The sequence below is a fragment of the Leopardus geoffroyi genome, chromosome A1 (genome assembly GCF_018350155.1).
Source record: "Leopardus geoffroyi isolate Oge1 chromosome A1, O.geoffroyi_Oge1_pat1.0, whole genome shotgun sequence".
NCBI classification, from domain to species: Eukaryota; Metazoa; Chordata; class Mammalia; order Carnivora; family Felidae; genus Leopardus; species Leopardus geoffroyi.
In genome coordinates this window covers 8,513,473-8,540,181 of record NC_059326.1, presented here as the reverse complement: position 1 = coordinate 8,540,181, position 26,709 = coordinate 8,513,473, and the positions used below count along the sequence as shown (strand labels likewise).

Genomic DNA, 26,709 nt, shown 5'->3' with positions numbered 1-26,709 from the left:
ATTATTTGAGCGTTTTGAAAAGGAAGTACAAAGATGTCAATAAGGCTCAATCTCAAATAGGCAAGAGCTTCTCTGAACTCTGACCTCACAGGTCCCTTTCAGCTCCTTTCTCCATGAATAAAAAATGACTCCCTCCTTGCCAATGGACCATGAAATAGATTAATGACTGTTTTAGTAGGAGTTATTAATAATACTTCTTGGCAACTCTGAACTTATTTTGAATTCATGTCAGATACAGAAAATCAAAAGTGTTATTTATGTAAATGTATTTTATGGTATTCATGAGCATAAATGCTGAAGTTAACATTACAAAAAGCTTTCCTATTAACCCTTAGTTTCATTGATTAATCTTCCAAAAAGGCTAGTGATTTTCCAGTTTAGAATATTATCTCCAGAACCCAAATCCTATTTGATAATTAAAAAAACATCTACTGACTTAAGTACTTAAATAAAAAATAAACTCTAAAATGTAATGAAAATATCTAACCTCTCCAATTAAGATATTTAATTTTGAAGACTCTTAAATTCTCCCATGAAAAGCCTCAATGGTAGGGTTTTATGCCAATTCTTTTAAAGTGGCTAATGATATGCAAGGAGATATATAGGTTATTAGAGATCTACGAAACTATTAAGTCAGTCTACATGATGATTTATCTCTGAATATAATTATACTTTAAATGACCTGTTATCTTTTCTACTCTTTGAGTTGTACAGATTATCCATAGGTACACCACAGTCCATAGAAGTAACATTTTAGAGATTCCAGAAAACTATGAAACCCACACTGATGAAGAACTTCGCCAACTATCAAAACCCATGAAAGTCTTAATGAAGTGAAAATAAGTTCCCGGTACAAGATACTTCTGAAATCTGCTCAGGTTCCTCTAAGGATCTCTCTTGCTCCATACTCTTACATAAGAGAAAATGATAGAGAATTTCCACTGGGAAAGAATTTCTCTTGACACTGTACTATTGTCAAGGCCGTGTTAGGTATAACATGAAGGATACTAAAATTATCAAAAGACCTAGCTGCTATCCTCAGGGAGCTGACAATCCATAGGGGAGACAGGGCATAGAAACAAGTAAGTACCACGAGCCGGTGTGTGATAATCCACAGAAGTGATCCAAGCAAGGGGCCATAGGAGTTCTCAGGAGAAAAGATGGTTTCTGGTTCACAGATGAAGGAAGATTTTTTTTTTTTTTAATTTTTTTTCAACGTTTATTTATTTTTGGGACAGAGAGAGACACAGCATGAACGGGGGAGGGGCAGAGAGAGAGGGAGACACAGAATCGGAAACAGGCTCCAGGCTCTGAGCCATCAGCCCAGAGCCCGACGCGGGGCTCGAACTCATGGACCGCGAGATCGTGACCTGGCTGAAGTCGGACGCTTAACCGACTGCGCCACCCAGGCGCCCCAAGGAAGATTTTTGAGAGGAAGTGGTATTTGAATTACGCCTGCAAAACTTACAGAGAAATTTGGTTGGGAGTAGGGGGAGAGCATTACGCGGATGAATGGTTTACACCAACACCACAAAGGAAAGCACAAAGCCCTCGGGGAAAAAAGTGAACGATTCTGGTTGGCCAGTTGAGGGTGCACACGGGAGGATGGTGTGTGGGATCTGCCAGAGCAGATCATGGAGGACCTAGATCGTCCAGCAAGGATCTGTAGAAAGCGCAGGGGCACCATGGAGCAATCATAACGGGGGGGAAGGGAAAATGATCTAGGACCACATGCGCTAAGGATTACAGGGTGACGACGCAGTGGGAATGGCTTAGGTGAGAGGCGCTACAGATTTAAAGTAAGGTGAGCAGACGAAAGAGGATGGAGTACATGAGAGAGTGAGAATGGACCAGATGTGATCACTGAATAGAAAGGACCACAAAAAGAAGGTGAGAGGAAATGCTGATCCCGAAATTTCCAGCCTCAGTAGCCAGATCACAGATATCATTAACAGAGTGACCGTGAGAGAAGGTACCGGTCTGGAAACGATAATAAAAGATTCAGTTGGGGGAAATGTTCAGTTTGAGGCAATTTGGGTCGGCCTGTTGGAGGTGTTCGGCGTCGTGTGAAATGTGGGTCAGTGGTTCTAGAGAGAGGTTGAGGCGGCAGATCTGAGTCGGCAGAGCGTTCAAAGTGCTAAGAGCTGATAGTATGGATAAGATGAACACGGGGAAGCCTAAAGAATTGAAAGAGGGGTGCCTGGGTGGCTCGGTCAGTCAAGTGTCCAACTCTTGATTCCAGCTCAGGTCATGATCTCACAGTTTGTGAGTCTGAGCCCTGCATTGGGCTCTGCGCTGACGGTGCGAAGCCTGCTTGGGATTTTCTCTCTCCTTCCCTCTCTCTCTGCCCCTCCCCTGCTCTCTCTTGCTCTCTCAAAAATAAATAAACTTAAAAAAAAAAAAAAAGAATTGGAAGAGATGCCTTGTGAGAACAACTTTGGGGAGCTCAAGCACATAAGGCCTTGGGGAACGGAACACAGATGACTCTACGAGGAACTGGCAGGCACATGAGGGGATATGCCAGATACAGCAACCCCTCAAATTCAGGGGGTTTTCTGGATGCACCAATAGCTCTCCTGCAAAAGATCTCCCAGAGCCCGTCTCCGCCTCCCAAAATACAACCCCTCTGAGAAACTCCCCGATCACCCCAATCAGAAATTAACCCTCCAAGCCAGTTGTTCCAAGCCAGGAACAATTACCCAACTTTGTATCATTTTTAAGGCTGTAGGCACATATACGCTTGTGTCGTGATCATTTATACAACGTCAGCCTCTCCGTCCACCTCGCCAGCTGTATTCCTACTTCCCCAAACGCTACTACCTCTCTGCACCAGGGAAAGAAACCAGAAGAAAGCCCTCATTTTTCTTTTTTTACTTTTTAAGTTCTTTGTCTCGTGAGTTCTGGTCTTCGCTCACCCCATGGAGAACACATGGCAGATTCGAATGGAGAAGAAGTGGGAGGGAAACCATAAGGGACCACTGCAAATACCACCATCTACATCATATTCTTTTTAGATAGAGATTTTCTTATTTCTTGAGCACTCAACACGTTAGGTCCTACTCAGAATACACAAGGAGATAAGACCCTCTATAGAAATTATTCTTTCGGTGATATGAACTATTTTCATTAATGATTAATTCATGAAATCCTCAAGTTTCCCTACTCCCCTCCATACCCTCCAAAAGTTTAACTTTAAATTGTACCTATCCACTGGGAAAATCAAATCTACAGCTAACTGCTGATAAATCTGACAACTAGATACAGTTTAGGCTCTAATACATTACCAGCACTAAATTCCACAGTAATTTTTCTTCTCTAAGTTGGAGATTTTTTTTTTTTTGGTTTGGTCTCTGAAAACTATTAAAAAAAATTGTGAGCTACACACTGGGTCAGACCTGCTCAAATATATGATTTAAAGTTTAAGCTTAAGTTAGGGAATTACTTTGTCTCTCTTCAGTTTAAATCTTTAAAAAAGCCGTGAGTTGCTAACTAGGATAATTTGGTATTTTATTTGAGGTTCTAAAGGTACCAGCCTCACAATCTTCACGTGATGAACCTATAAAGGAGTGAGGGGGGCTGGGAGGGCTGTCACCTGCGATACAATGAATGTCAAGGTTCTGTACCAGTCCACAGGAACTGAGTGACTAGTTGGCAATTACAGGGAGGCAGCCTGAACCCACACAGAGCACTGCCTCGTGACGAGAGCTATCCCGTCTCAAAGGCAGCTTCTTCACAAGATGGAATGTTCTCTATCATTCAGTGTTTACACAGGGGCTGGCTGACAACCCAGGAAGTGGGGGAAAGATGAGTTCAGTCTACAGGGTCCCTCCAGGCCACTCTGACTCTAACTTGCTTCACGAACGGGAAGAAAAGACTTTAAATCATGAGTGGTTCTTCACCTTATGTGGCAACTTTAAGGACTACATAGAAGAAGAACACTGGCCCAGGAGCCAGAATGAGTCACTTTGATCTCAGTTTGCTAGCTTTAAAACGAGGGGGTGGACTGGGTCCCAAGATACCCTGATTTTAGGGTCTCTTCAAAGGGCTTCATAATAGAAGTAATATGATCTAAGTACATACAGGCATAATTCATTTCTCTGTGTCTGCTCCATTTGTCAAAACTTTGTGGAAAAGATAAAAAGACACGGAAGGGCCCTTGACTTAGTGCCCAGTGGGCCTGAAGATACGGTAGAGAACCAGAGTCCAGGGTGGAGAGTAGATTCCACACCCAACAGCCGAGACCCAGGTCCAGGGGAGCCCAGGGGTCTCTCCTCTCCACTCTCATTGTCACCTGCCCCTCAGGACCCTTTAGAAAAGCCACAGGGAGAGCGAGCTGTAGCTAAGCCAAAGTCATCCAGGAAACACTAAGTTCATAATGAATCACTGAAAAGTGTCCTAAATATAGCATGCTTCGGTCATCGTGGACACTGTTCGGACTGTTTATAGGCACATGAGTATCTAAAAATATGAGCTGCGCACTTTCAAACAGTTCCTTATTACAGTCATGTTTCAGATTTTGAGACATCTACTGTGCCATAATAGAATTCCTAATTACTGTGGTATTCCTAAACGCAATTCTATGTGAATGTACTGTTTGAAGAAAGACCAATGTTCCAAGAAGGAAAAAGGAACCAGCTCTGATATGTTAGCTGTTTCCATGAGCTAAACCAACAAAGCTTTGCCCCTGTGGTTTGATCTAAGGACTTTTGGCTCTTTTGAGTGCCTCATATTTTACTTAATCCTTGTCATCAAAGCATCATCCCTCCACTAAAGAACAGAAACAAAATTTTTGACATTACATCTAATAACAAGTATTAGCAGGTGGTTAATGGCACTCAGATATCAATTCAAATAAGTGAGAAATTTTCCTGTGGTTTATTGGTGAAGCATAAATTTTACACATGGTTAGGTGGCAAATCAATTCTAATGCTGCTTTTTTAAAAACTGGAGGGGCGCCTGGGTGGCGCAGTCAGTTAAGCGCCCGACTTCAGCCAGGTCACGATCTCGCAGTCCATGAGTTCGAGCCCGCGTCAGGCTCTGGGCTGATGGCTCAGAGCCTGGAGCTTGTTTCTGATTCTGTGTCTCCCTCTCTCTCTGCCTCTCCCCTGTTCATGCTCTGTCTCTCTCTGTCCCAAAAATAAATAAACGTTGAAAAAAAAAATTAAAAAAAAAACTGGAAAAGAATTCTAAATGCATATTTATTATGCATTAATAACGAATGCATTACATGTTAATAATTATGTGTTAATAATTAATTTATTATTTTACTATGAAGTCTTTAAAGTAGGAGTTATTTTCCTTGGCACATAATGGCTTTTGCCTCCCTGGGTGCTCAGCGTGTCCCTCTCTAGCATCCTTTCAAGCAGATGTGAGAAGAAATGCCATAAGCACACCTGGAATTATTCTGTCCACACCTATCAGCTCTCCTTTAGCAAAAACTGCTACCATGGGAACGAAGCTCAATCATCCTGAGATGATTCTTATTTTTTTAAAGAAACCAAGGCCTTAACTACTTCCTCGGAAAGATATATACCAAAAAATACTTTTTTTTTATTTTTATTATCACTCATGCTGCTTCCTCTAAAAGAGAAACATGTCACCAGGGATTTTACTACTAAAAAAGATGACAAATAGTTGCTCCTATACTTAAAAATCTTCAGATTGTCAATACGCACACACATGGAAAAATATGAGTTACACACTTGCAAAGAGCTCTTTCAGATTTTGAGAATCTGATGAAATCCCTAATGACAAGTGTATTCCTGCGTGAAAGCAGTTCTCAGATGCAGCACCTTTAGGAAACCAAGTGAGCAAAAAACCTCTCAGAAACTGCTTACAAACACATCAAGATAAAGGAAAAGGTAATGCATTATGTTTAGGAATAACTAGGTAGACCAAAATTTAGGACTTTGCAGGTATGAACGTGCCACGCGTCATCTCTGTGAACCCAAGAAAGGACAGAGAAAGAGCAAGCTTGGAGAAAAGAAATTTAGAAAATAATATAAATCAATCTTGTTCTCCACCTCTCCCCTCCCACATGCCCCGTCTTGCCCTCTGTTTCTTTCTCTTACTACTTACTTCAGCACGATTCAACTACTGTAATCCCTCCCGAACAGCACTCCACATGAAAACCTCTAAGACTTCCCTGGTCCTCTGGCCAGTTCTTGCTAACCAACGTCCGAGATGTCATGGTTTCCGATCCAATAACAATGACTTTGAAGTTGACAGGCTGAGATGGGCTTTGGTCATCAAAGGCTCAGGTCAGTGGGGCGGCCTCCAGATCTCCTTTAGAATGGTGGCTGTTTGTGACTTGCTCTGAGACTATTCATACTTTAAAACACAGCTTCCAACATCAGTCTCGGGAGCCAGGCCTAGAGTAGCATCACTCAGCCAATGGGGACCTTTCTGGGCAGAACTGAAGAAGCTCAGCTCTACTTTTCTATTTTTCACACTGTTTAGGTAACTTTGAGAAATCCAGCCAAGTGCTCCACCAAAATGAAGCCATGACAGGTAATCCCAGGTGACTAAAAGGATTCTCACCACTAATATCTAATACATAATATGCTTCATGATAGCACAACATGGGAACACCTGTGTTGGATCTTTCTTTGACTTCTTACATAGAATCCATGAGCAAAGGGCTCCTGGAATCAGTACCTGGTTAAGTCATTTTCTAGATTTAAGTCTTTTTCTGGCACTCTAATTCCTCATAATTGAAAAAATGATAGTGCCAAACAGGCCTTTTTTCCTTCAGTAGATCATTTTCTAAAGTCCTAACAATGGTAGATTAAGGAAGTAAATATAATATAATATAATATAATATAATATAATATAATATAATAATATAATATAATAGGAAGTCAAATCAACTCCTTCAAACACAAAGAAATGAAGCCGTTATACCCATATGCCCATTCACCTGCCCCGTGTGGTCCTAGGGGCGTGTCCCACAGGGAACAACGCAGCCGGCCCCACCCACCCGCCCCGCCCACTTACGGTTGGCCAGTCTGCTCTGCTCCGGCTGCGCGCTGTCCGCGGACTGGGTGCTGGAGACCGAGGACACGCTGGAGCTCCTCACGAAGCCAAACGCCGCCAGCTTGGCTGCTGGGAGACGTGAGTATCCAGGAGGACGAAGTCCAGATTTTGGTAGATTGGATTTTGCAGCATTTGAACCGGAGGCTTTCTTTAAATCTGCTATAACGAACCCAAACCAAACAAACAAACGAAAAAAATCAGTTGACAACAAAACAGAGGAATACACAGACTATGAATAGTAATCTAACTCTATCATAAACTGAACACAATTGATCTTGTACGGTGCGGTTCAGCATAGTCACAAATACATCTTTATGAGAAAAGCTCCTCGCTGTGGGCTGGGAGCTTCAGAGAACTTACACAGACGGAGAGGCAGCAGGCAGATGAGAAAAGAATAGACAACTAGCCCTATTATATGGCCATAAATAAAGGTAGACAGTGCTTAGGACGCTGAATGGAATGAACTTGTACTGTTGCAAGCGACCCTAGAACTGTGAAAGTGACATACACCTTAAAGTCTGACATGCAATGGGTAAAGAGCCCTTGTGGTAAATATTCATCAGCAATTATAAACACTTGGTGAGAAATCATAGAAGCATGTACAAAAGAGTTGTTTGCTAGCACTCCGTTCATTGTAGGAATGAGGTGAGCATAAACTGGGGAACTGGCCAGATTGAAATCCAGTCTGTGTGATTTACTGGCTGTGTAACCTTGGGCACTTGACCCAACACTTCAGAACCAATGGATGGACTGGTGATGATAAAACTGGCCTCAAAGATATATTACAAATATTACTGCTTGTAACAGAACTTGATAGATGCTCCAGTTAACACTACTAGGCTTTTTTTATTCTTTTTCCACGATGTGTTTTTATGTTAAACTAAAATTCAAAAATTAAACTAAGCTTAAAATTAGTTCCCAAATATGTGCAAAGCTGGCTAATTTTGAAATAATAAAACATCATGCTATAAATCTGCCATCTCAGCATGATGATGTCTGAATCAGGCTCCGTTCATAGCCGCTGCAATGATCATCTCCACACCAAAAGAGCCTTTCAATACCAGATAGAACCAGAATGTTATCACACACAAATGCCCTTTAATAGTCCTTAAAAGGAAAAAGGGGCGGGGCGCCTGGGTGGCTCAGTCGGTTGAGCATCCAACTTCAGCTCAGGTCATGATCTCAGGGTCCATGAGTTCGAGCCCCGCGTTGGGCCCTGTGCTGACAGCTCGGAGCCTGGAGCCTGTTTCAGATTCTGTATCTCCCTCTCTCTCTCTGACCCTCCTCTGTTCATGTTGTGTCTCTCTCTGTCTCAAAAATAAACATTAAAAGAAAAAAAATTAAAAAAAATAATAATAATAAAAAGGAAAAAGGGTAAAGTGTCCTAATATTCTATATAAATTTCTAGTCAAGCCATTTAGGAACTTTAAGCTGCAGCCATATTTACTGTGAGTGCTTATATGCAGACCGTTCAGCAGCGTTCCTCACTCTTTATGATCTACTAAAAGATTAACCAGGTTGCAAACTAATAATAAAAGAAGCCGTTTATTTTTTTTTTAACGACATCTGAAAATCAATGAAGAATCTACATTAGAAACAGATCTATGTGTGGAAATCTTTAGAGAACCAACAGATGCCATGGTGGACCACTGGTGCCTCTTCCTCTACCGGGAGCTCTCCCTAAGAGGGAGTCTGTAGCCAGTTGCACATCCATGTGAAAACAGAATACGCACAACTCTGGTTTCTTGATTTCTGGGTCAGGAGGAAGAGGAAGAGGAAAAGGAAGAGGAGGAGGAGGAGGAGGAGGAGGAGGAGGAGGAGGAGGAGGAAAAATTGGGTGAGTGCAGAGAGCTGGGGCTGCAGTATTCCCAATTCAGTTCTGTCCTAATGCTTGGGGGAAAAACGTTCAAATATGATGAGAAATAATCACTGTTTAATAAGTAATAATGGCCCTTCTGTATCAGCAATTAAATGCCATGTCAACGCCTCCAACTGTTCTCCTATCCTTTTGCGTACTTAGGTGATATCCCCAGAACAATGAAAGTATCCCCATATATCAGACACCATCTTCACAGTACGTTTGCACCAACTCAGTTTTGAACAGTCCTTGTAAAACAGTAGAAGAGTTGCTAAAAAATCAGATGCAATTTCAACAGTAAGTATACACTAAACCCACTACATTTGGATACTAGTTTTGGTTATATATAACCTCTTTCCCAGCCCAGTTAAGCAATAACTGACCTAAGGTGACATCAAGTCACGTGAGAAGAACGTGGACTAATTTTTTTCCCAAGAAAACAAACCCATATTTGGGAATGAAGGAAAGTTCAAAATTTCTAACAGAGAACCTTGGCACGTAGTAAACATTCATTTGATATTTAAGAATGAAAACTTAGTTTATTAAATCATTATGTAAGGCGATAAGGGCACGGAAAATGCTCAAGGAGGAATTTATTCTACCCTACCCTTACCCATATTCAATGATTGTTCGTGCCGTCGGAAGAAAGGTAGCGGCAGAACATGTAGAGAGAGGACTCAACAACGCAGGGACCCAAGGACACACGAAGTAAGGCTCTAAGTGACTTCCAGGCTTTCACTTTCCCTTAGTCCAGCTCTCCCTTCCAATAAAGGCACATGGGGTGTGTGTGTGTGTGTGTGTGTGTGTGTGTGTGTGTGTGTTTGTGTGTGTGTGTGTGTGTAGGCTACTTGTGGGACTATGTCTTGCCCCAACTCTCAGTATACATAATTTTTCTAAATTTTATATAATCTATACATCAAGCTACTATCCAACGGTCTCTCTTTCTACCAGATAAATCTCACAAATAGTTTACATACCTCTGGGGTTTGGAAGAGCAGGTCTTACTGTTCTTGAGAAACCACCCGTGTCTAGCACGGTGGTTTTGACGTTATTATTCAATCAAGTTTAGCTGAAGTTTGCAGTAGTCAAGCTTGCACACATTAATGCAGCCTGTGTGTGAGCTGAATACCTGCAGTGGTCTCTCTGCATGAGAATTAGGCTGGGCTGGGGCTCAAAACTCAGTCTTCTAAACAAGCACCTCAGCAATCCTCATTCAGTAGTGCCTGGACCACACTTTGAAAAGGTCAACAGAAGATGACATGCCCACTTGCCCTGTGAAAGGTGCTCTTGTGCATTACATTCAGCTGCTCTGAGTGAATGTGCCTTAGGTTAATCTTAGTTTCTCAAAAAAGGAATTTAATTAGAAAAATGTGCACTCCTTACTATTTTTCAAGTGCAGCATGTCGGAGGAATACGTTTTTTTCAACTACTCAGTGTCCTTGGGCTATTTAAGAATATTGACAGAAATAACCTATCAAGGTGCATAATAAGCCCTCGGTAAACAAATGATAACAATTAACGCTAAATAAAACTGAGCACACATAAGAGAGACCTCTTCCACAATGGTGGCACAAGCTCCCTGGACACTTTCTCCAGTGAAACAACCATTATTAGTAAAAATTATTTTATTTTTTATTAAAAAAAGTTAATGTTTATTTTTTGAGAGACAGGGTGCGAGTCGGGGAGGGGCAGAGAGAGAGAGAGAGAGAGAGAGAGAGAGAGAGCGCCTGATGCGGGGGTCGAACCCATGAATCATGAGATCATGACCTGAGCCAAAGTGGGATGCTTCACCGACTTAGCCACTCAGGTGCCCCAGTAAAAATTATTTTTAAAAAACAACAATCAGTTGCAGTTTCTAGAAACTGTTCCAAAGGCATACAGTGAATAAAGAAACATTTACATATGAAAATCTACTAAATCCAGTAAAAATAGATTGGACGGCACTTGAGCCTAATGCATTCCTTTCCTCCTCTGCAACCCTGTCCATCTCAGCATGATGACAGCTCTCATGTGGGTGGCTGTGGCCAAGGCAACAGGTTTCCTCTCCCCCTGGCAAGAGGTACCATATCTCACCGGGAGAGGCAGGCTACCACCATTTCCCACCCTTATCCCTCCCCTAGGTCTATGTTGCAGAGGATAAATTACATGCAAGCAAGAGGCTAAGAGGTCAGAGGACCCTTCACCCAGTCCCAAGTAAAAAGGCAGAGGCACTACTCCAGGCACAAGAGGCCAAAAATCACTGTTGTCCTGGCTCACTTGTAGGCTAGAGGTTCAATATCAGGAGACATGAAGGGAGAAGACCAGAAGCTACTACCCCCCCCCTTCCCCCTGCCTAGCACCCATTTGTAAATCAGGACTGCCACTCCTAGAGGGACAGACCACTGTCCCTACCACACCCCCCAGCAGAGTCTGACTGAGATGACTCTGAGATTTGACTCTGAGAATGACTAAGAGATTTGCCCAATGGTAGAGATTGGCCATAAGAATGAATATCACTGAAGCGCCCTGCAATGCCCACATTAAAAAAGAATGATGGGGCTTCTAGGTGGTTCAATCAGTTGAGTGTCTGACTCTTGGTATCAGCTCAGGTCATGATCTCATGGTTTGTGGGTTCTGTACTGTCAGCGCAGAGCCTGCTTGGGATTCTCTCTCTCCCTCCGTCTCTCTCTCTCTCTCTCTCCCTCCCTCTCTCTCCCTCTCTCAAAATATATAAACTTTAAAAAAAAGAAGAAAGATGTCACAGCAACAAAGGAAATCTAAATGGACTAAATGGACTAAAAGTCCATCTAAAGACACTGAAAAAAGATAAGCAAACAAAGTCTGAGCAGAAGGAAGGAAATAATAAATACTAGAATGGTAATAAATATAACAAAATGGAAAAATAAAAGAGAAAGTCAACAAAATCAAAAGTTGGTCTTTAGAAAGATCAACAAAGTCGACAAATCTTTAATTACACTGACCAAGGAAAAAAGAGAGAAGACTCAATTTGTAAAATTAAGAATGAAAGAGGGGACGTCACTGCTAATCTTGCAAAAATAAAAAGAATTATAAGGGAATATTATGAACAACTATATCTCAACAAATCAGACAACCTAGTGAAAGGAACAAATTCCAGAAAAACACAAAGAAAAAAAAATAGAAAATCTCAATCTACTTACAACAAAGAAATTGAATTAGTAATCCAAAAACTTCCCACAAAGAAAAGCCCAGCACAAATGTCTTTGAGAGAGAATTCTATCAAGCATTTAAATAAGAATTGACACAGTTCTTCACAAATTATTCCAGAGAAACAGAAAGAGAGAGGGAGAGAGAGAAAGGACACTTCTACACTCATTCTATAGGCCAGCGTTACCTTGATAACAAAACCAGACAAAAACATCATGAGAAAAGAAAATAATTTCTTCCATATGCAAAATTCTCACCAAATCAATAGCAAACTAAAACCAGCTACATATAAAAAGTATTACATACTGTAACCAAGTGCGATTTATCCCAGGAATGGAAGATTGGGTTAACATGGAAATCAATGTATTGTACCACAGGAAGAAAAACGACATGGCCTTCTCAATAGATGCAGAAAAATCTCTTGACCAATAACAAGATCATCTCATGATAAAACACCTAACAAACCAGAAACAATAGAAAGATGTCCTCAACCTGATAAGTGGATGAAAACAAAATGCATAGCTAACACCATACTCATGGAAAAAGACTAAATGCTTCTCCCATAGATCAAGAACTAGGCAAAGATGTCTGCTTTCACCACTTCTACTCAATATTTTATGGAAGGTTCTAGCCAGGGCAATTGGGCAAGAAAATTAAAAGCCACGCAGGTTGGGAACAAGAAGCAAATCTTTCTCGTTTTGTAGATCACACAATCTTGTATGTAGAAAATCCTATGAAATTTCTAAAAACGATTAGAATAAACGAGTTCAATATATAAAAGTCAATTGTATTTCTTATATACTTGCAATAAATAATCCAAAAGTGAAATTAATAAAGTTTCATTTACAACATCAACAAGATAAAATATTTAGGACTGTCAGATTCCCCTTTTTTATGTTTAACTGCCAAGAGTTATCAGGTTTCAAAACCCACGCCCCTCTTATACTCCCCGCCCTCTTGCGCCCCACATCCAGGAAAGCTGATAGGAAAGCCCAGGGCTGCCCCCTGAGGCCGAAGAGTGAAACTACACAAGCCCCTGTCCACTTCCAAGGACTCTTCCCCCCTGCCCCAACCCCTGACAATACGATAGGCTGAGCCAGGATCCTTCCCTCGCTCATTCAAGTCATTTCACACCTGTGGAAGAGGCCAGCACTGCTCTCCCCAGACACCTCAATTAGTAAGAAACTCCCTCGTAAACTGCTTTGCATCTGGCATCGTCAGTCTTGACACCTAAACCAAATTTGGGGTGGGGTCCACCCTGTCTCTTCAGGGTGACCACAACAACAGGTGGCATGACCAGGATACGGAGACGGTGACCACCATCACGGGGGGCCTTTCTTCGTGGTTTGCTTGCAAGCTGGCTCTGCTGCCTAACAGAAAACATGCCCTTGGAGTTGCTGCTGGCTGGCTAGCACGTGCTTTGAGGTATGCTGCTCTGTTTCGCGTTAGAGAGTCCTGCGGAGACTCTGTCAGGGACTAACCTGACCCAAGGGGGAAGTTTCAATAATTACCTGGTTTTTTGGAGACAGGAATATGTGACTGGGGCGGGGTCCTTGGCATGGCCTTGGGTCATGTATCTTAGCCTGGACCTCTCTGCACGTCTTACAGCGGAGTCGTAACTGACGCCAGACTCGGGGAAAAGACCACCTTGTGTTGCATACAGGTCCACTGGGTGATCACTCATGAGAAAAGCAGTCGTTAGGGGTAAAAAACAAAAAAGAGAAAAAGCCATTATGTGAAGTGCTGAGGTCAGCACTCCTAACAGCAAATGGCTCAGCAGGACCCTTATATACCTCTGTTGCTGCTGCTGCTGCTTATGCCTCTGTTGCAACAAAAATCCTGATTTCTCAGGGTTATAGAGAAAAATACCCATGGCATCTCTGCAGTATAGTGAAAGGGGTTAATTCGAATCCTCTTTAAGCCTAGGGTCCTTAAGTCCTACAAAGTAACCCCAGCCATGGGGGAAGCCTCCAACCCTGATGATACTGATTTGAAGCTCTCTGGAGGAAATCTAGAAATACAGGCGGAGAAGAGAGAATCCTTAGTAAAAACAAAGGGGAAAGAAAAGAATAGGGTGGTGGGGGAAGGAAGAAGAGAAGTCCGGATTTGGCAGAATAAACAAAAAACGGAAACAGAGGGCTACAACTGGACCCAAATGGAAATCCAAAATTTACTAAAAGAATTTATCCACCAAAAGATACAAGGGCACTGACTTTCGCACCTTGACAACATAGCTTCTGAATTAATCTTAACATCTCCTTAAATGTACCAACTGGCAAAACTTTGTGCCTTTAATCAATACTGGGGCTCAAACTACAGCTCTACCTGGGGATCTCATTAAATTTAAAAAATGTATCCCCTATAACATTTTATCATCTTAAGGGAATTACTGAACAAGAAATGAAGGAAACCCAGATACGCTTCACCCTAACCATAAGAATTACCATCTTGCCCAAATTCCCCAGCGTCAGAGCACCCATTGCCCTACGCTATCCCACAGTGGGCATGAACACTCTATGACTGATACGTTTGAAGAGAGGTAAGTTTTTGACCCATAAAAACTTGGCTTGACAAAATGGGACCCTGCAGACCATCCCTACAGTTAAGGCAGTGATATGACTTGGTGTACATTAAAGCGAGGCCCGCAAGAATTGAAACCCTCTACAGGACCACTGCCGTTCATTTAACAAGCCAATCTGGCCCATTCTTGGCCCCTCAGTCACTGTTTTCCTTCACTTCCGAAGAGACACAGCACATCTTCATGCAGCGGCTACCCATGGGCTACCTCAACAGCCTAGCCACACACAATCTCTGCAGGCTAGATCTCAACTGGATCCAACCTTTCTCTGGGAGCGTAGGTGCACACACATTACAGTGATAACATCTCCCTTTGAGGACACTCATCTGACACACTCATTCGAACACATGAACGCAAACAGGCTCACTGAAAAGGGATAGGCCACTGTCTTACACACAGCGCAAGGCCCTGCCACTTTAATTAAATTCCTAAAAATTATTTGGTAAACTGGGGGGTACTCCATCCCTGAGACGGTCAAGAAACAGCTAGTGATGTTGTCAGCATCCAAAAAATTAAAAGAAGCCCAGGATCTTTTAGACTCTTTTGGGTTCGGGAGGCAAAATATTCTTCATCTGCAAATTTTTTTAAATTTTTTTTTCAACGTTTTTTATTTATTTTTGGGACAGAGAGAGACAGAGCATGAACGGGGGAGGGGCAGAGAGAGAGGGAGACACAGAATCGGAAACAGGCTCCAGGCTCCGAGCCATCAACCCAGAGCCCGACGCGGGGCTCGAACTCACGGACCGTGAGATCGTGACCTGGCTGAAGTCGGAGGCTTAACCGACTGCGCCACCCAGGCGCCCCTCTTCATCTGCAAATTTTACTTAAGCACATTTATGCTGTTACTTGCAAACTGGCTCACCTTCTGTGGGATCCCCTCCAATAAAAGGCTCTAGAATCTGCTCAAAGAGCAATCGACACACACTTTCATTAGTGCCCTTGGAGATGCTCTCACTGTGGAGCTTTAGCAACCTCCTCTCATGCCTTCTAGAGTCCCTAGATGACCAATAATGGCTATAAGTTGCTCATGGGATTCTGTGTAAGAAACTGCCCTCGTCAGTCCTGCAAGACACCATATGAGAGTGGCACTTGCTAGGTACATACTGGCTCCCCTAAAAAGTAAAGCTCTCATCTGCCCTGAACATGTGGCCCTCCACACCAAGGTTCCCAATATGCCTTAGGTTATAGAAGTAGAAGCTCACAAACTCAGCAGAGGTAGCTTGGCCTTCTTGCTACAGGGTGGAACCAAACCTGGGTCCTATGGCATAGCCCACCCACAGAAGGGGGTGGCCTCCTTGTCCTCAGTCCCTTATCTGATGTCACAGTGTGAGAGGAGATCACTACTCCCCCAGACCCACTGGCTACCTGGGGAGCCCGCTAGGATCAACTGATGAACAGCAATGCGAAGTTTGTGTATTTTCCAGGTGGAAACATAACTGACACACACACGACTGAGCTTGTTAAAAGCTACTGCTTTTAATCCTTTAACCAAGATGTTCCTGAACAGGATACGACCCAACGGTCAGCACACTTAGACAAACCTCAGATAGTCGTCTAACACAGGATGCTCTGGTCAAAGTCAGTCCCATGTGAACATTTGTATACTCTTGAGCCATTGCCATTGGCCTGGCTGTCTGGTCTAGCCAGTGGCAGCAACGGTTGCCCTTTTTAAGGTTAAAAAACCCTCTGAGAATCTTTCTGCACTACATAAAGCTGGGCTCTTGAACAAGGCATTCGATGGAACTTTCACCTTCCTTAATGGCCTCAGGCTGCAAGCCTCAGACGGCACTATACTGGCTTACTCAACAAGTTCAAATTCAACTAATTATAGTACATTTTAATCATGAAACATCAGGGCTCTCCCTCTCTCCCCATCTAAGAAAGCTCAGAAGCAAGCCTGGTGTTCTCCCCTCGGTGCCTATGACAAAGTCAAACCACACAAGCACCTGCCTGAGTACAGACCACTCACCCTGCCTACTCCCTAACCACGAAAACTTCAAGTGAAGCTCCTTTCCTTGCTCTCTCCCAATCCATATGGACCTGCTTCGAAGGCCTGCTCTGCTCTCTCCAGAAACATGAAATATGTAGATAACCAAGCTTTTTACACACTCTTGAGGTATGTATGTGGCATCATCAATCCCCACTAGGAAAGAGAAGCAAATGAGGGCCTTCCATTTCATTGTCTAAGGTAGCTATGCAATCCCTTCATTGGTAAAGTTCCAATGACAGTTGACCCTTGAACGATAGAGGTTTGAACTGTGTGGAGCCACTTATACGTGTTTTCTAATAAATGCAGTACAGTACTGTAAAAGTATTTTCTCTTCCTTATGATTTTGTATAACATTTTTCTTGTCTCTAGCTTAACTTATCGTAGGAATACAGTATATACTATGTATAACATACAAAATATGTGTTAATCAACTGTATGTTATCAATAAGGCTTCTGGTCAATAATAAGACTTCGGGTTAACAGCTATCAGTAGTGAAATAGTTGGGGAGACAAAAGTCACACACAGATTTTCAACTGCACAGGGGGATTGGTGCTCTTAACCCCCACATTGTTCAAAGGTCAACTATATGGCAGAACCAAAGTAGAGGGTTTTTGGGCTTTGCTTTGTATTAATTTTACTTACACCAAAGTGCTTGAAAAGTATGAAATACACTGCCTCTAGACTATAGAGCTATTTCATGAAAAGGCCACTCTGTAATATTTCATTTTGTCTTACTATAAATCCAAATTACCTGCCTACTTTCCTAATACTAAATGAGAATCTAAATAAATTTGGGGGTTCAGGTATATTTTCAAGGTGGCTACATCAGGAATAAATTTAATAAGCAAAGTGTAAAACATATTTTCTGAAAACTACAAAACATTATCAAAAGAAATTAGAGAAGACACAAAAAAGTAGAAAGCATTCATGGATTAGAACACTCAATGTTGTTAAGATGGCACTACTCCCCACATTGATCTACAGATGTAGTGCAATCCCTATCAAAATCCTAGCTGGCTTCTTTGCAGAACCTGACAAGTTGATCCTAAAATTCATATGGAAATTCAAAAAACACAGAATAGTCCAATTCTTGAGAACACAAACAAAAAGTCCCTGATCTTGAAAAACAAAAACGAAGTTAGAGGATTCACACTTCCCATTTTCAAAACTCAGTACAAAGCTAGGATAATCAAGATTGTGTGGTACTAGCAGAAGGACAGACACAGCTTAAAAGAGAATTGAGTTCCCAGAAATAAACTCAACATGTGTGGTCAACTGAATTTCGACAAAGCTGCCAAAACCATTCAATGGGGGGAAAGAAATGGTTTGTCGACAAAAGGTGCTGGGACAACTGGATATATATGTGTGTAAGAAGGATGTTAGACTACTACCTCTCGGCATATTAAAAACATTGCAAAAATGGATTAAAGACTTCAATGGAGATGCTAAAACTATAAAACTCTTAGAAGAAAACATAGCTATAAATCCTCATGATGCTAAAACTATAAAACTCATAGGAAAAAAAAAAACATAGCTATAAATCCCCATGACCTCAGATCAGGCAATAATTTCTTATATGTGACACAAAAATCATAAGCAACAAATGAAAAAACTGAACTTCATTCAAGGTGAAAGCTTTCAAAATTAAACCACAATGAGATGCCTCATGCCTGTTAACAATGGCCACCACCAAAAAAGGTAAGAGATAAATGCTGGTGTGGAAGGGGAGAAAAAGGAACCCTTGTGCACTGCCCCTGGGCTTGGAAATTCGTACAACAATGGGAAACAGCACTGACAGCCTTCAAAAAATTAAAATAACCCAGCAATTCCACTTCTAGGAATATATCCAAAGGCAAAGGACATAAAAAAGATATGTGCACCCCCATATTTATAGCAGCATTATTTACAATGGCCAAGACATGGAAACAAGGGTCTATCAATGGATGAATGGATAAAGAAGTTATTTTACACACACACACACACACACACACACACACACACACACACACACTAGAATATCATTCAGCCATTAAAAATGAGAAAAAAAGTGAAAGGCAAATACTGTATGATCTCAAATAGAGGATCTTAAAACAAAGAACAACAAAAAGCCCCAAAACAAACTCACAGAACAAAGAGATCAGACTTGTGGTTACCAGAGGCAGGAGGTTGGGAGAGGGGGAACTGGAGAGAGACGGTCAAAAGGTACAAGCTTTTAGTTATAAGATAAATAAGCACTAGAGGTGTAAAGTACAATGCGATGACTAAAGCTAACACCTGCTGCACAATATCCAGGAAAGTTGTCAAGAGTAGCTCCGAAAAGTTCTTATCACAAGGAGATGATATTTTCCTGTATTCTTCCTTCTTTTGTTTTGATTGTGCCCATATGGAAGATGGATGTTAGCTGAACCTCTTGTGGTAACCATTTCACAATATATGTAAATCAAACCATCATGCCGTAAGCCTTTAACTTATGCAGTGATATATGTCAATTATTTCTCAGTAAAACGGAGAAAAAATGTGAAAAGCTTTTAGGTTGAAAAGACACTACCAAGAAAGTAGTGGGGGGAGGGGCCCCTGGGTGGGTCAGTAGTTAAGCGTCTGACTCTTGACTTCAGCTCAGGTCATGATCTCATGGTCCGTGAGTTTGAGTCCCACTTTGGGCTCTGTACTGACAGTGCAGAGCCTGCTTGGGATTCTCTCTCTCTCTCTCTCTCTCTCTCTGTCCCTCTCCCACTTGTTTTCTATCTTTCTCTCTAAATAAATAAATAAATAAATAAATAAATAAATAAAAAAGTAGTGGGGGGAAACAACCTAAGAATGGGAGAACACATTGGCAAAATATATATCTGATGGCTTTCAAGTAAACAAAATGTATGGATAACGATATAACTCAACAATGAAAAGAAAAATAACCAAATTTTAAAATGAGCCAGGATTTGAGTGGACATTTCTCCAAAGAAAATATACAGAGTGCCAATAAGCATATGGTAGGATGAATAATATCCTTAGGCATCAGGAAAATGCAAATCGAAACCTTAATGAGACACCACATCACGCCCACTAGAGTAACTATGACGAAAAAGACAGACATTACCAAGTGTTGGCAAGATATGGAGAGAATGGTACCTCATACGCTGATGGTAGGAATGTAAAATGGTGCAGCCACTTTGGAAAACAATCCAGCAGTTCCTCAAAAGGTTAAACACAGAGGCACCATATGACAGAACGATTCTACTTCTAGGTATATTCCCCAGAGAAATGAAAACATATGCCCATCCACACAAAAACTTGCACATGAATATTCATAGCGGCATGACACATAAGAGACAAAGGCACAAAAATGCAAATATATATCAACTAATGAATAGACAACCGAAGCATGGAATGCCAATGCCAATACACTGGAATATTTTTTAGTCATTAAAAGGAATGAAGTACTGATACGTGCTACAATATGGATGAACCTTGAAAACATTAACACAAGTGAAAGAAGTTAGACACGAAAGACCACATATTGTATGATTCTACTATATGAAATGTCCACAACAGGAAGTTCTGTAGACATAGAAAGAAGTTTACTGGTTGCCAGGGGCTGGGGTTTGGGAAAATGAGCAGTGCCTGACAATGGGTACAGGGTTTCTTTCTTTCTGGGGTCATGTAAATATTCTAAAATTGATTGTGGGGGTGGGTGCACAATTCTGCGAGTGTGTGTGTGTGTGTGTGTGTGTGTGTGTGTGTATCCTTCTAAAGGGTGAATTCTATGTAGCATACGAATACATCTCAATAAAGCTGTTGCATCAAAATAGAAGGTTTTCAAAAAGAACATATAATTCTTGCCTTTGGTTGAGTAACAGGCTTACACTAAGGTAGAGCAACGCTATCGTTCTAATCTCTGTCAGCATCACCATTGTCAAAGGGCCTGTAGCAGAGAGAATTTGGTCTATCATTGTGTGTCCTCCACAAAAAAAACCCTTCTGAGAGACAGGTGAATGACACACTTTGTACAGCAGATCAAAGACCCTTCCAAATGGATTTAATGGTAATGGAGAAATTAATGAAAATAACTTCAAAATTAATAAACATCTATGAAAAAAAATCCCCTCTGGGATCAAATATTCAAATCCCACGCACAGAAGCTGAAGTACACGTGCTTATTTTTATTAAGGCTTTATATTCTTGCAAAATTTTGTCCAAAAAAACCCCGTAAAAATAAATTTCTGTTTGAACAACAAAAGAGGTTTGGCTGCTACTGTATGTTTCAATGATGTGTCGCTCTTTCAAAGTGATGCTATTTTTTCTTCTGAGACGGAAATCTTTTGAAGAGTGCAAATCCTCACATTTCAATGAAACTTGAAGAAGTTGCTTTGTTCTTGCCTGTTTCCTTTTTGTATTGATTGTCCTTTGAATATATATTTAAATAAATATTTCCGCTCAAACTATCTTGATCAACTAGGACCAACTGTAGTGCTTTTAAGGGTCAGTACTATATTGATAAAGGTCCATCCATCACTGTCCAACATTCTTGTCATCCAGGCAGTAAAACAGACTTTAAGAAAGGAAATGGATCTTAGTCCAATCCAATATCCATTCACGGACACCCACCACTGGCAAGCACTTCACGAGGTACTGTGGGAAATTCACAAATGAAGAAAAAGCATCCCCAAGTAGGGCTTACAGCCCACCGAAGTAGAAAGGGGGAGAGCAAGGCCAGAACAGAGGCAGGACCTCGTGCTAGAGGAATAAAAGACCTAAAACGAAGGCAAAATCAAGTAGAGTGGTTCAGAGTTTTTATGCAAGGCCCATTTTCTTCCTTGAAATTTTATGTTGGAGAGGTGGTTTTCTTCCTGGCGTATTTATATGTACAAGGCAAGGTATTATTTGAAGCAATTTTTTTAGATCTTCCTAGATCTTCCTAGTTGCTCTGATAAAGTTTCTTCTTTTGCAGACATTCGGTAGAGAGGCAGTTTGCTTTTGCAAACCGCTGAGAAGCAACTCCTCTTTGACCTTGCTCAGGACTACGCACAAACAGCGACTCTTTTAACCAAGTGTCCTTCACACCGGGAAACCGTAAACAGAATTCTTTAATAACAAGGCCACAACTCTCCCACAGGAGAAAAGAAGGACACAATTAAACAAAGCAAGGGAAGGGGCATTTTCCAGGGTTGCTACCAAAGACGCGGGCTTGATACAATTACCATCAAGGGTATAATCTCAGGCCAGACTCCAGGTCTTTGAGCTTCCAAGATGCCCTCCCCTGCAATGATCTTCACCTCCTCCTATCCATACCCTCCACAGTGAATCCCCTCCTCCTGCCTTGTGTGACAAGTAGAACACTGAGGGTGTGAAACTCCTCGGGCTATACTGTAAAAGACATTACGGCTTCCTCCTTGGTCTCTTGGTCTCTTTGGAGGAAGCCGAGCACCATGTCACAACATTCAAGCAGCCTTGTGTGGAGACCCACAGAGAGGGAACTGAGGCCTCCTGCCAGTAGCCGGCACCAACTTCGCAGGTGTGTGTGAGTCAGACACCTGGGAAATGGGTCCTCTAGCCTCCGGTTTTCAGATGACTGCAGATTAGCTAACATCCGACCCTCTGGAATTTGAGGACAAGGCTTAATTCAGTGGGGCATTCTCTCCACCAGCTCAGTGATGCCTCAGCTTTACACAGGGACTGTCCCGGTTTCAGCTGTAGAAGTCCCACATCTTGGGAAACCCCTGAGCACCACCAGTAACACCAGGATGGCTGATCACGTGGGATTTATGGCACCCAGGCTTAACTAGCAACTTCAACATTTATAGAACAGCTGTGAATCTGGATATAAGTGGAGTTCCGGAGTGTGAAGAAGGATGAAAATGAGGGAGACGCACCAATAGGAGTGACATGGAATGAGCTGCCAGCCAGAAGGTAGGGTAAATTTTCTAATCCGGAGATGATTCCATCATCTTAGCAAAGCCAAATCATCAACACTGAAAAGAAAAGCTCCAGTGCTGGGAAAACTTGTTAGCCACACGCAAAGGGGTGTAGCTGGACCCTCACCTCCCACCACATGCAAAACTGAACTTGCAATGGATGACCGATCTACATTTAAGAGATACAACTATAAAACTCTTAGAAGAAAACATAGACAGAAGTGTTCATGAACTTGAGTTAGACAAAGACTTACAACAAAAGGCAAAACAGAGAAACTGGACGTTATCAAGATTGGACACTTTTTTATTTCAAATAAGTCAATCAAGAAAGTCAAAACCACCGAATGGGGGAAACAAACATATTGCAAAGCATATACATGATAAGGGACTTGTAATGAAGATATTCAAAGAACTGTGGAAACTCAATCCAATTTAAAAACAGGCAAAGGGGGAAGCTGGGTGGCTCAATCGGTTGAGCATCTGACTCTTGGTTTGGGCTCAGGTCATGATCTCACAGTTGGTGAAATCAAGCTCAGCACTGGGCCTTGCGCTAACAGTGTGGGTGGAGCCTGCTTGGGATTCTCTCTCTCCTCCTCTCTCTCTGCCCCTCCCTTGCTCATGTGCCCTCTCTCTCTCAAAATAAATAAAGAAACTTAACAAAATGGGCAAAGAATCCAAGTAGACAATTCTCCAAAGAAGATACACAAATAGCTTATATGCATGTAAATTTTCCAACAAACACATAATCACATACTCAACATCTCCAGTCATTGAAGAATGTAAATCAAAACTGTAATGAGACACTACTTCACATCAAGAGGAGAGTTAGAATTTAAAGAGCTGATAATACCGAGTGTAGGGGAGGCTATAGAGAAATCAGAATCAAGCCCTGACGGTGGGACTATAAAATGGTACGATGGCTTTGGAAAACAGTCTGGCCATTCCCCAAAATTTAAATACGGAGTTACCTACAATATCTCAGCAATCCCACTCGTGGGGACACATCCAAAAGTAAAGACAAATATTAACACGAAAACCTGTACGCACATGCTTACGGTGGCATTATGAATAACAACCAAAAGTGGCCAAAAGAAGCCAAATATCTGCGCCCCTGATGAATTTACAAATCAATTGTGATACGTCCATTCAATGAAGTATTCTTCAGCAATAAAAAGGAATTGTTAGGAACGGAACTGTGTTCCTCCACCCTGTGTACATTGAAGCCCTAACCCTCAACGTGAGTATATGTGGAGACAGACCTTTAAGGAGGTAATTAAGGTTAAATGAGGTCAGAGGGATGGGGCCCTAATCCAGTAGGACTGGTGTCCTTAAACAAAGAGGAAGAGACACTAGCGATCTCTCTCTGTACATACACACAGAGAAAAGACCATGTGAGGACACAGTGAGAAGGTGGCCATCTGCAAACCAAGAGGAAAGCCCTGGCCAGCAGCTAATCCTGCTGGCACCTTGGTCTTGGGCTTCCAGCCTCCAAAACTCTGAGAAAACACGCTTCTGTTGTTTAAACCACCCAGGCTGTGATTTTCTATTATGACAGCTCAAGCAGACCAATATAGGACTGAGGTCAAACATTAGGGCAAATGAAAGAAGCCAGACACAAAGGGCCACATCTTATAAGACTCCAGTATATGGAATGCCCACAACAAACAGATCCATAGAGGCAGAGAGTAGATGACTGGTTGCCAGGGGCTGGGGCTTAGGGAAAATGAGGAGTGCCTGATAATGAGTATAGGGTTTCTTTCTTTTTAGAGTCACGAAAATGTTCTAAAATTGACGGTGGTGATGGATGCACAACTCTGTGAACAGACTTAGAACCACCGGATTTACAATTTAAATGAGTGCATTGTATGGTATGTGAATGCTGTTGCAATAAAGCTGTTACTTAAGCTGTTATTAAGAGGGACAGAGAGCACAAGGGCTGGCCAGCTAGTTAACTAGCTTCTGGAAAGGAAAATAAAGAGGCAGGACGGAAGATGCAGAAAATTAGGCAGAAGACGGATGACGCGATCAGACGCTGCTCAACCCAAAAGAGAGATGACTAAAGCAGAGGCACCTGTCTCAGCGAGCCACAGAGCCACCTGAGACCAGCACGGAGGGCCAGGGAATGAAAACCGCCTTGAGGAGGGTAAAACGGGGGAAGCAGGAGAAGGAAGACAAAGAAAAGAGCACAAGGGCACTCAGTTCAGCTGAGCTCAGGAAACACCCACAGAACATACACCGGGTGTCACGCTAGCTCTCGCAAAATAAAAATACATGAGGCCTGGGCCCCGCTAACCCCACTAACACCGGCCTGACACTCACGTGCAGAAAATCCCAATGAAATACGCACAGTCGTACAACAGACACAACAGCCCAGAGCTGGGGGGACACAAAGGGAACGAGCCCAGCCTGGGCTCCCTGAGAACGGGCTGCCGTTCGAGGGAAGCTTGAGCCGGCTCACAAAGGGTAAACAGGAGAGAGCTGAGTCAGGTACAAGAGAAGGGAAGAGGGTGTCTCAGGGAGGAAGCTGCTTGAGCAAGACAGGCAGAACCAGGTCTGCTCATGGAGAGGGAGGTTGGAGGAACCTGACTGATATCAAGGCGCTTGGTCTTTCCCCTGACAGCAAGGGACAGCCAGGAAAGAACTGTAAAGGAAGAAGAATGGGTTTGATTTGCTGTGTGGAGAGTGGGGTCGAGAAGGGCAAAACTGGGGGTAGGGAATTCAGCTGGGAGGTGTAACTAAGGGTACAGATTGTGATGTTTTGAGAGCGGGAAGGGAGCGGAGTGGATGGATTCAAGTTAAAACCCAATCAGGTCTGGGGCGCCTGGGTGGCGCAGTCGGTTAAGCGTCCGACTTCAGCCAGGTCACGATCTCGCGGTCCGGGAGTTCGAGCCCCGCGTCAGGCTCTGGGCTGGTGGCTCAGAGCCTGGAGCCTGTTTCCGATTCTGTGTCTCCCTCTCTCTCTGCCCCTCCCCCGTTCATGCTCTGTCTCTCTCTGTCCCAAAAATAAATAAACATTGAAAAAAAAAATTAAAAAAAAAAACCCAATCAGGTCTTACTGATTGATTAGTGGGGGGGGGGGGGGGGTGGACAGTGGGGAGGACAAGGAGAAAGTAATCCTCTGCTACGGGAACAAAAAGAGGCACGCATACCTGCAAAATCTCAAAGGGAGCCACTGTAGTGAAGCCAGGCCCCACTGAGATCATGTGCACCTGAAAATACAACAACGTGTGGGGACTTTGGGAAAGTCCTTCTCACTTCAAAAAGAGTATTAGCAAGCTTTGGCCAGAAGGGTCCCCTGGAAGGCTTTCTTGCAGAGTGGTTGGGCAGCCTGTGGGGTGACTCTCTGTGCTCAGCAAAGCAAAGCCCAGAAAGGCACGTAAGGAACAGCAGGTAGGTACATGATGCCTGAAGAGGCAAGGGTGTGGACGCGGCGGGGGCAGGGGAGAGGCTCAGATCCCAGACATTACACAGAAACTCTGTCCGGCCAGAGGTAAAGGGTAAAAGCGCGCGCGCGCACACACACACACACACACACACACACACACACACACACACAAGCTTTTGCTAACCTCATTACAGACGTGTCCATAATCTAGGAACAGTGAGATGAAAAATTGAACTGATAGTGGTGATTTACTGGCATTGTTTCTTACACAGAGCAGAAAGCGAAACTAGTCCAAGTTGCTTGGTCTGGTTTTGTTCATGTTTTGGGAATTATGAAGAGATTGGTCGAAGGCAAAAACAGAACGCTGTGCTAAATGAGCAATATATCATCTGCAAAACCAAACGGTCTCTCCTAGTTATGCAGTGTGTCTTTAACTGAGGTCCAAATCTCAAGATTTAGTTTCTTATGATAATCTAAAAACTGAGATTGAGCATTTTTGGATTGTTAGGATCCCCAGGATCTGAGTATCTGCATTTGCATTTCTGTCTGGATCTTGTTCTGTGACTAAAGTGACTGCCTTTACACAATTATCCAGCGATATACTTTCTACCGTACTGGAATGAAAAAACCACCAGGGAGAGTTAACCTACACACGTTTGGCGAGCGGATAAATGAATCAGAGCCTCCACATAAGAGAAGGGGCTTAGAAAGGGGTGGTAGGGTCAGGAACAGGCATAAAAGAGTGCTAGAAACAGGAAGCAAAGAAGCAGAAGGGACAAGTAATATGA

At 42.6% G+C, this 26,709-nt stretch overlaps 1 protein-coding gene and 1 long non-coding RNA gene across 2 annotated transcripts in view; one reads left to right on the top strand and one right to left on the bottom strand.

Annotated features, from left to right (window-relative positions):
• MTUS2 (microtubule associated scaffold protein 2) overlaps positions 1-26,709 on the bottom strand; it is a 378,633-nt gene that overhangs the window by 314,934 nt on the left and 36,990 nt on the right. The window contains 1 exon segment of the mRNA XM_045466800.1: positions 6,997-7,194. Coding sequence (XP_045322756.1) covers positions 6,997-7,194 — 198 coding nt within the window.
• Positions 19,859-26,709, top strand: part of LOC123592174 — a 54,368-nt gene continuing 47,517 nt past the window's right edge. The window contains exon 1 of the long non-coding RNA XR_006709627.1: positions 19,859-24,404. This is a non-coding gene — a long non-coding RNA (uncharacterized LOC123592174). The remainder of the gene's footprint in view (positions 24,405-26,709) is intronic.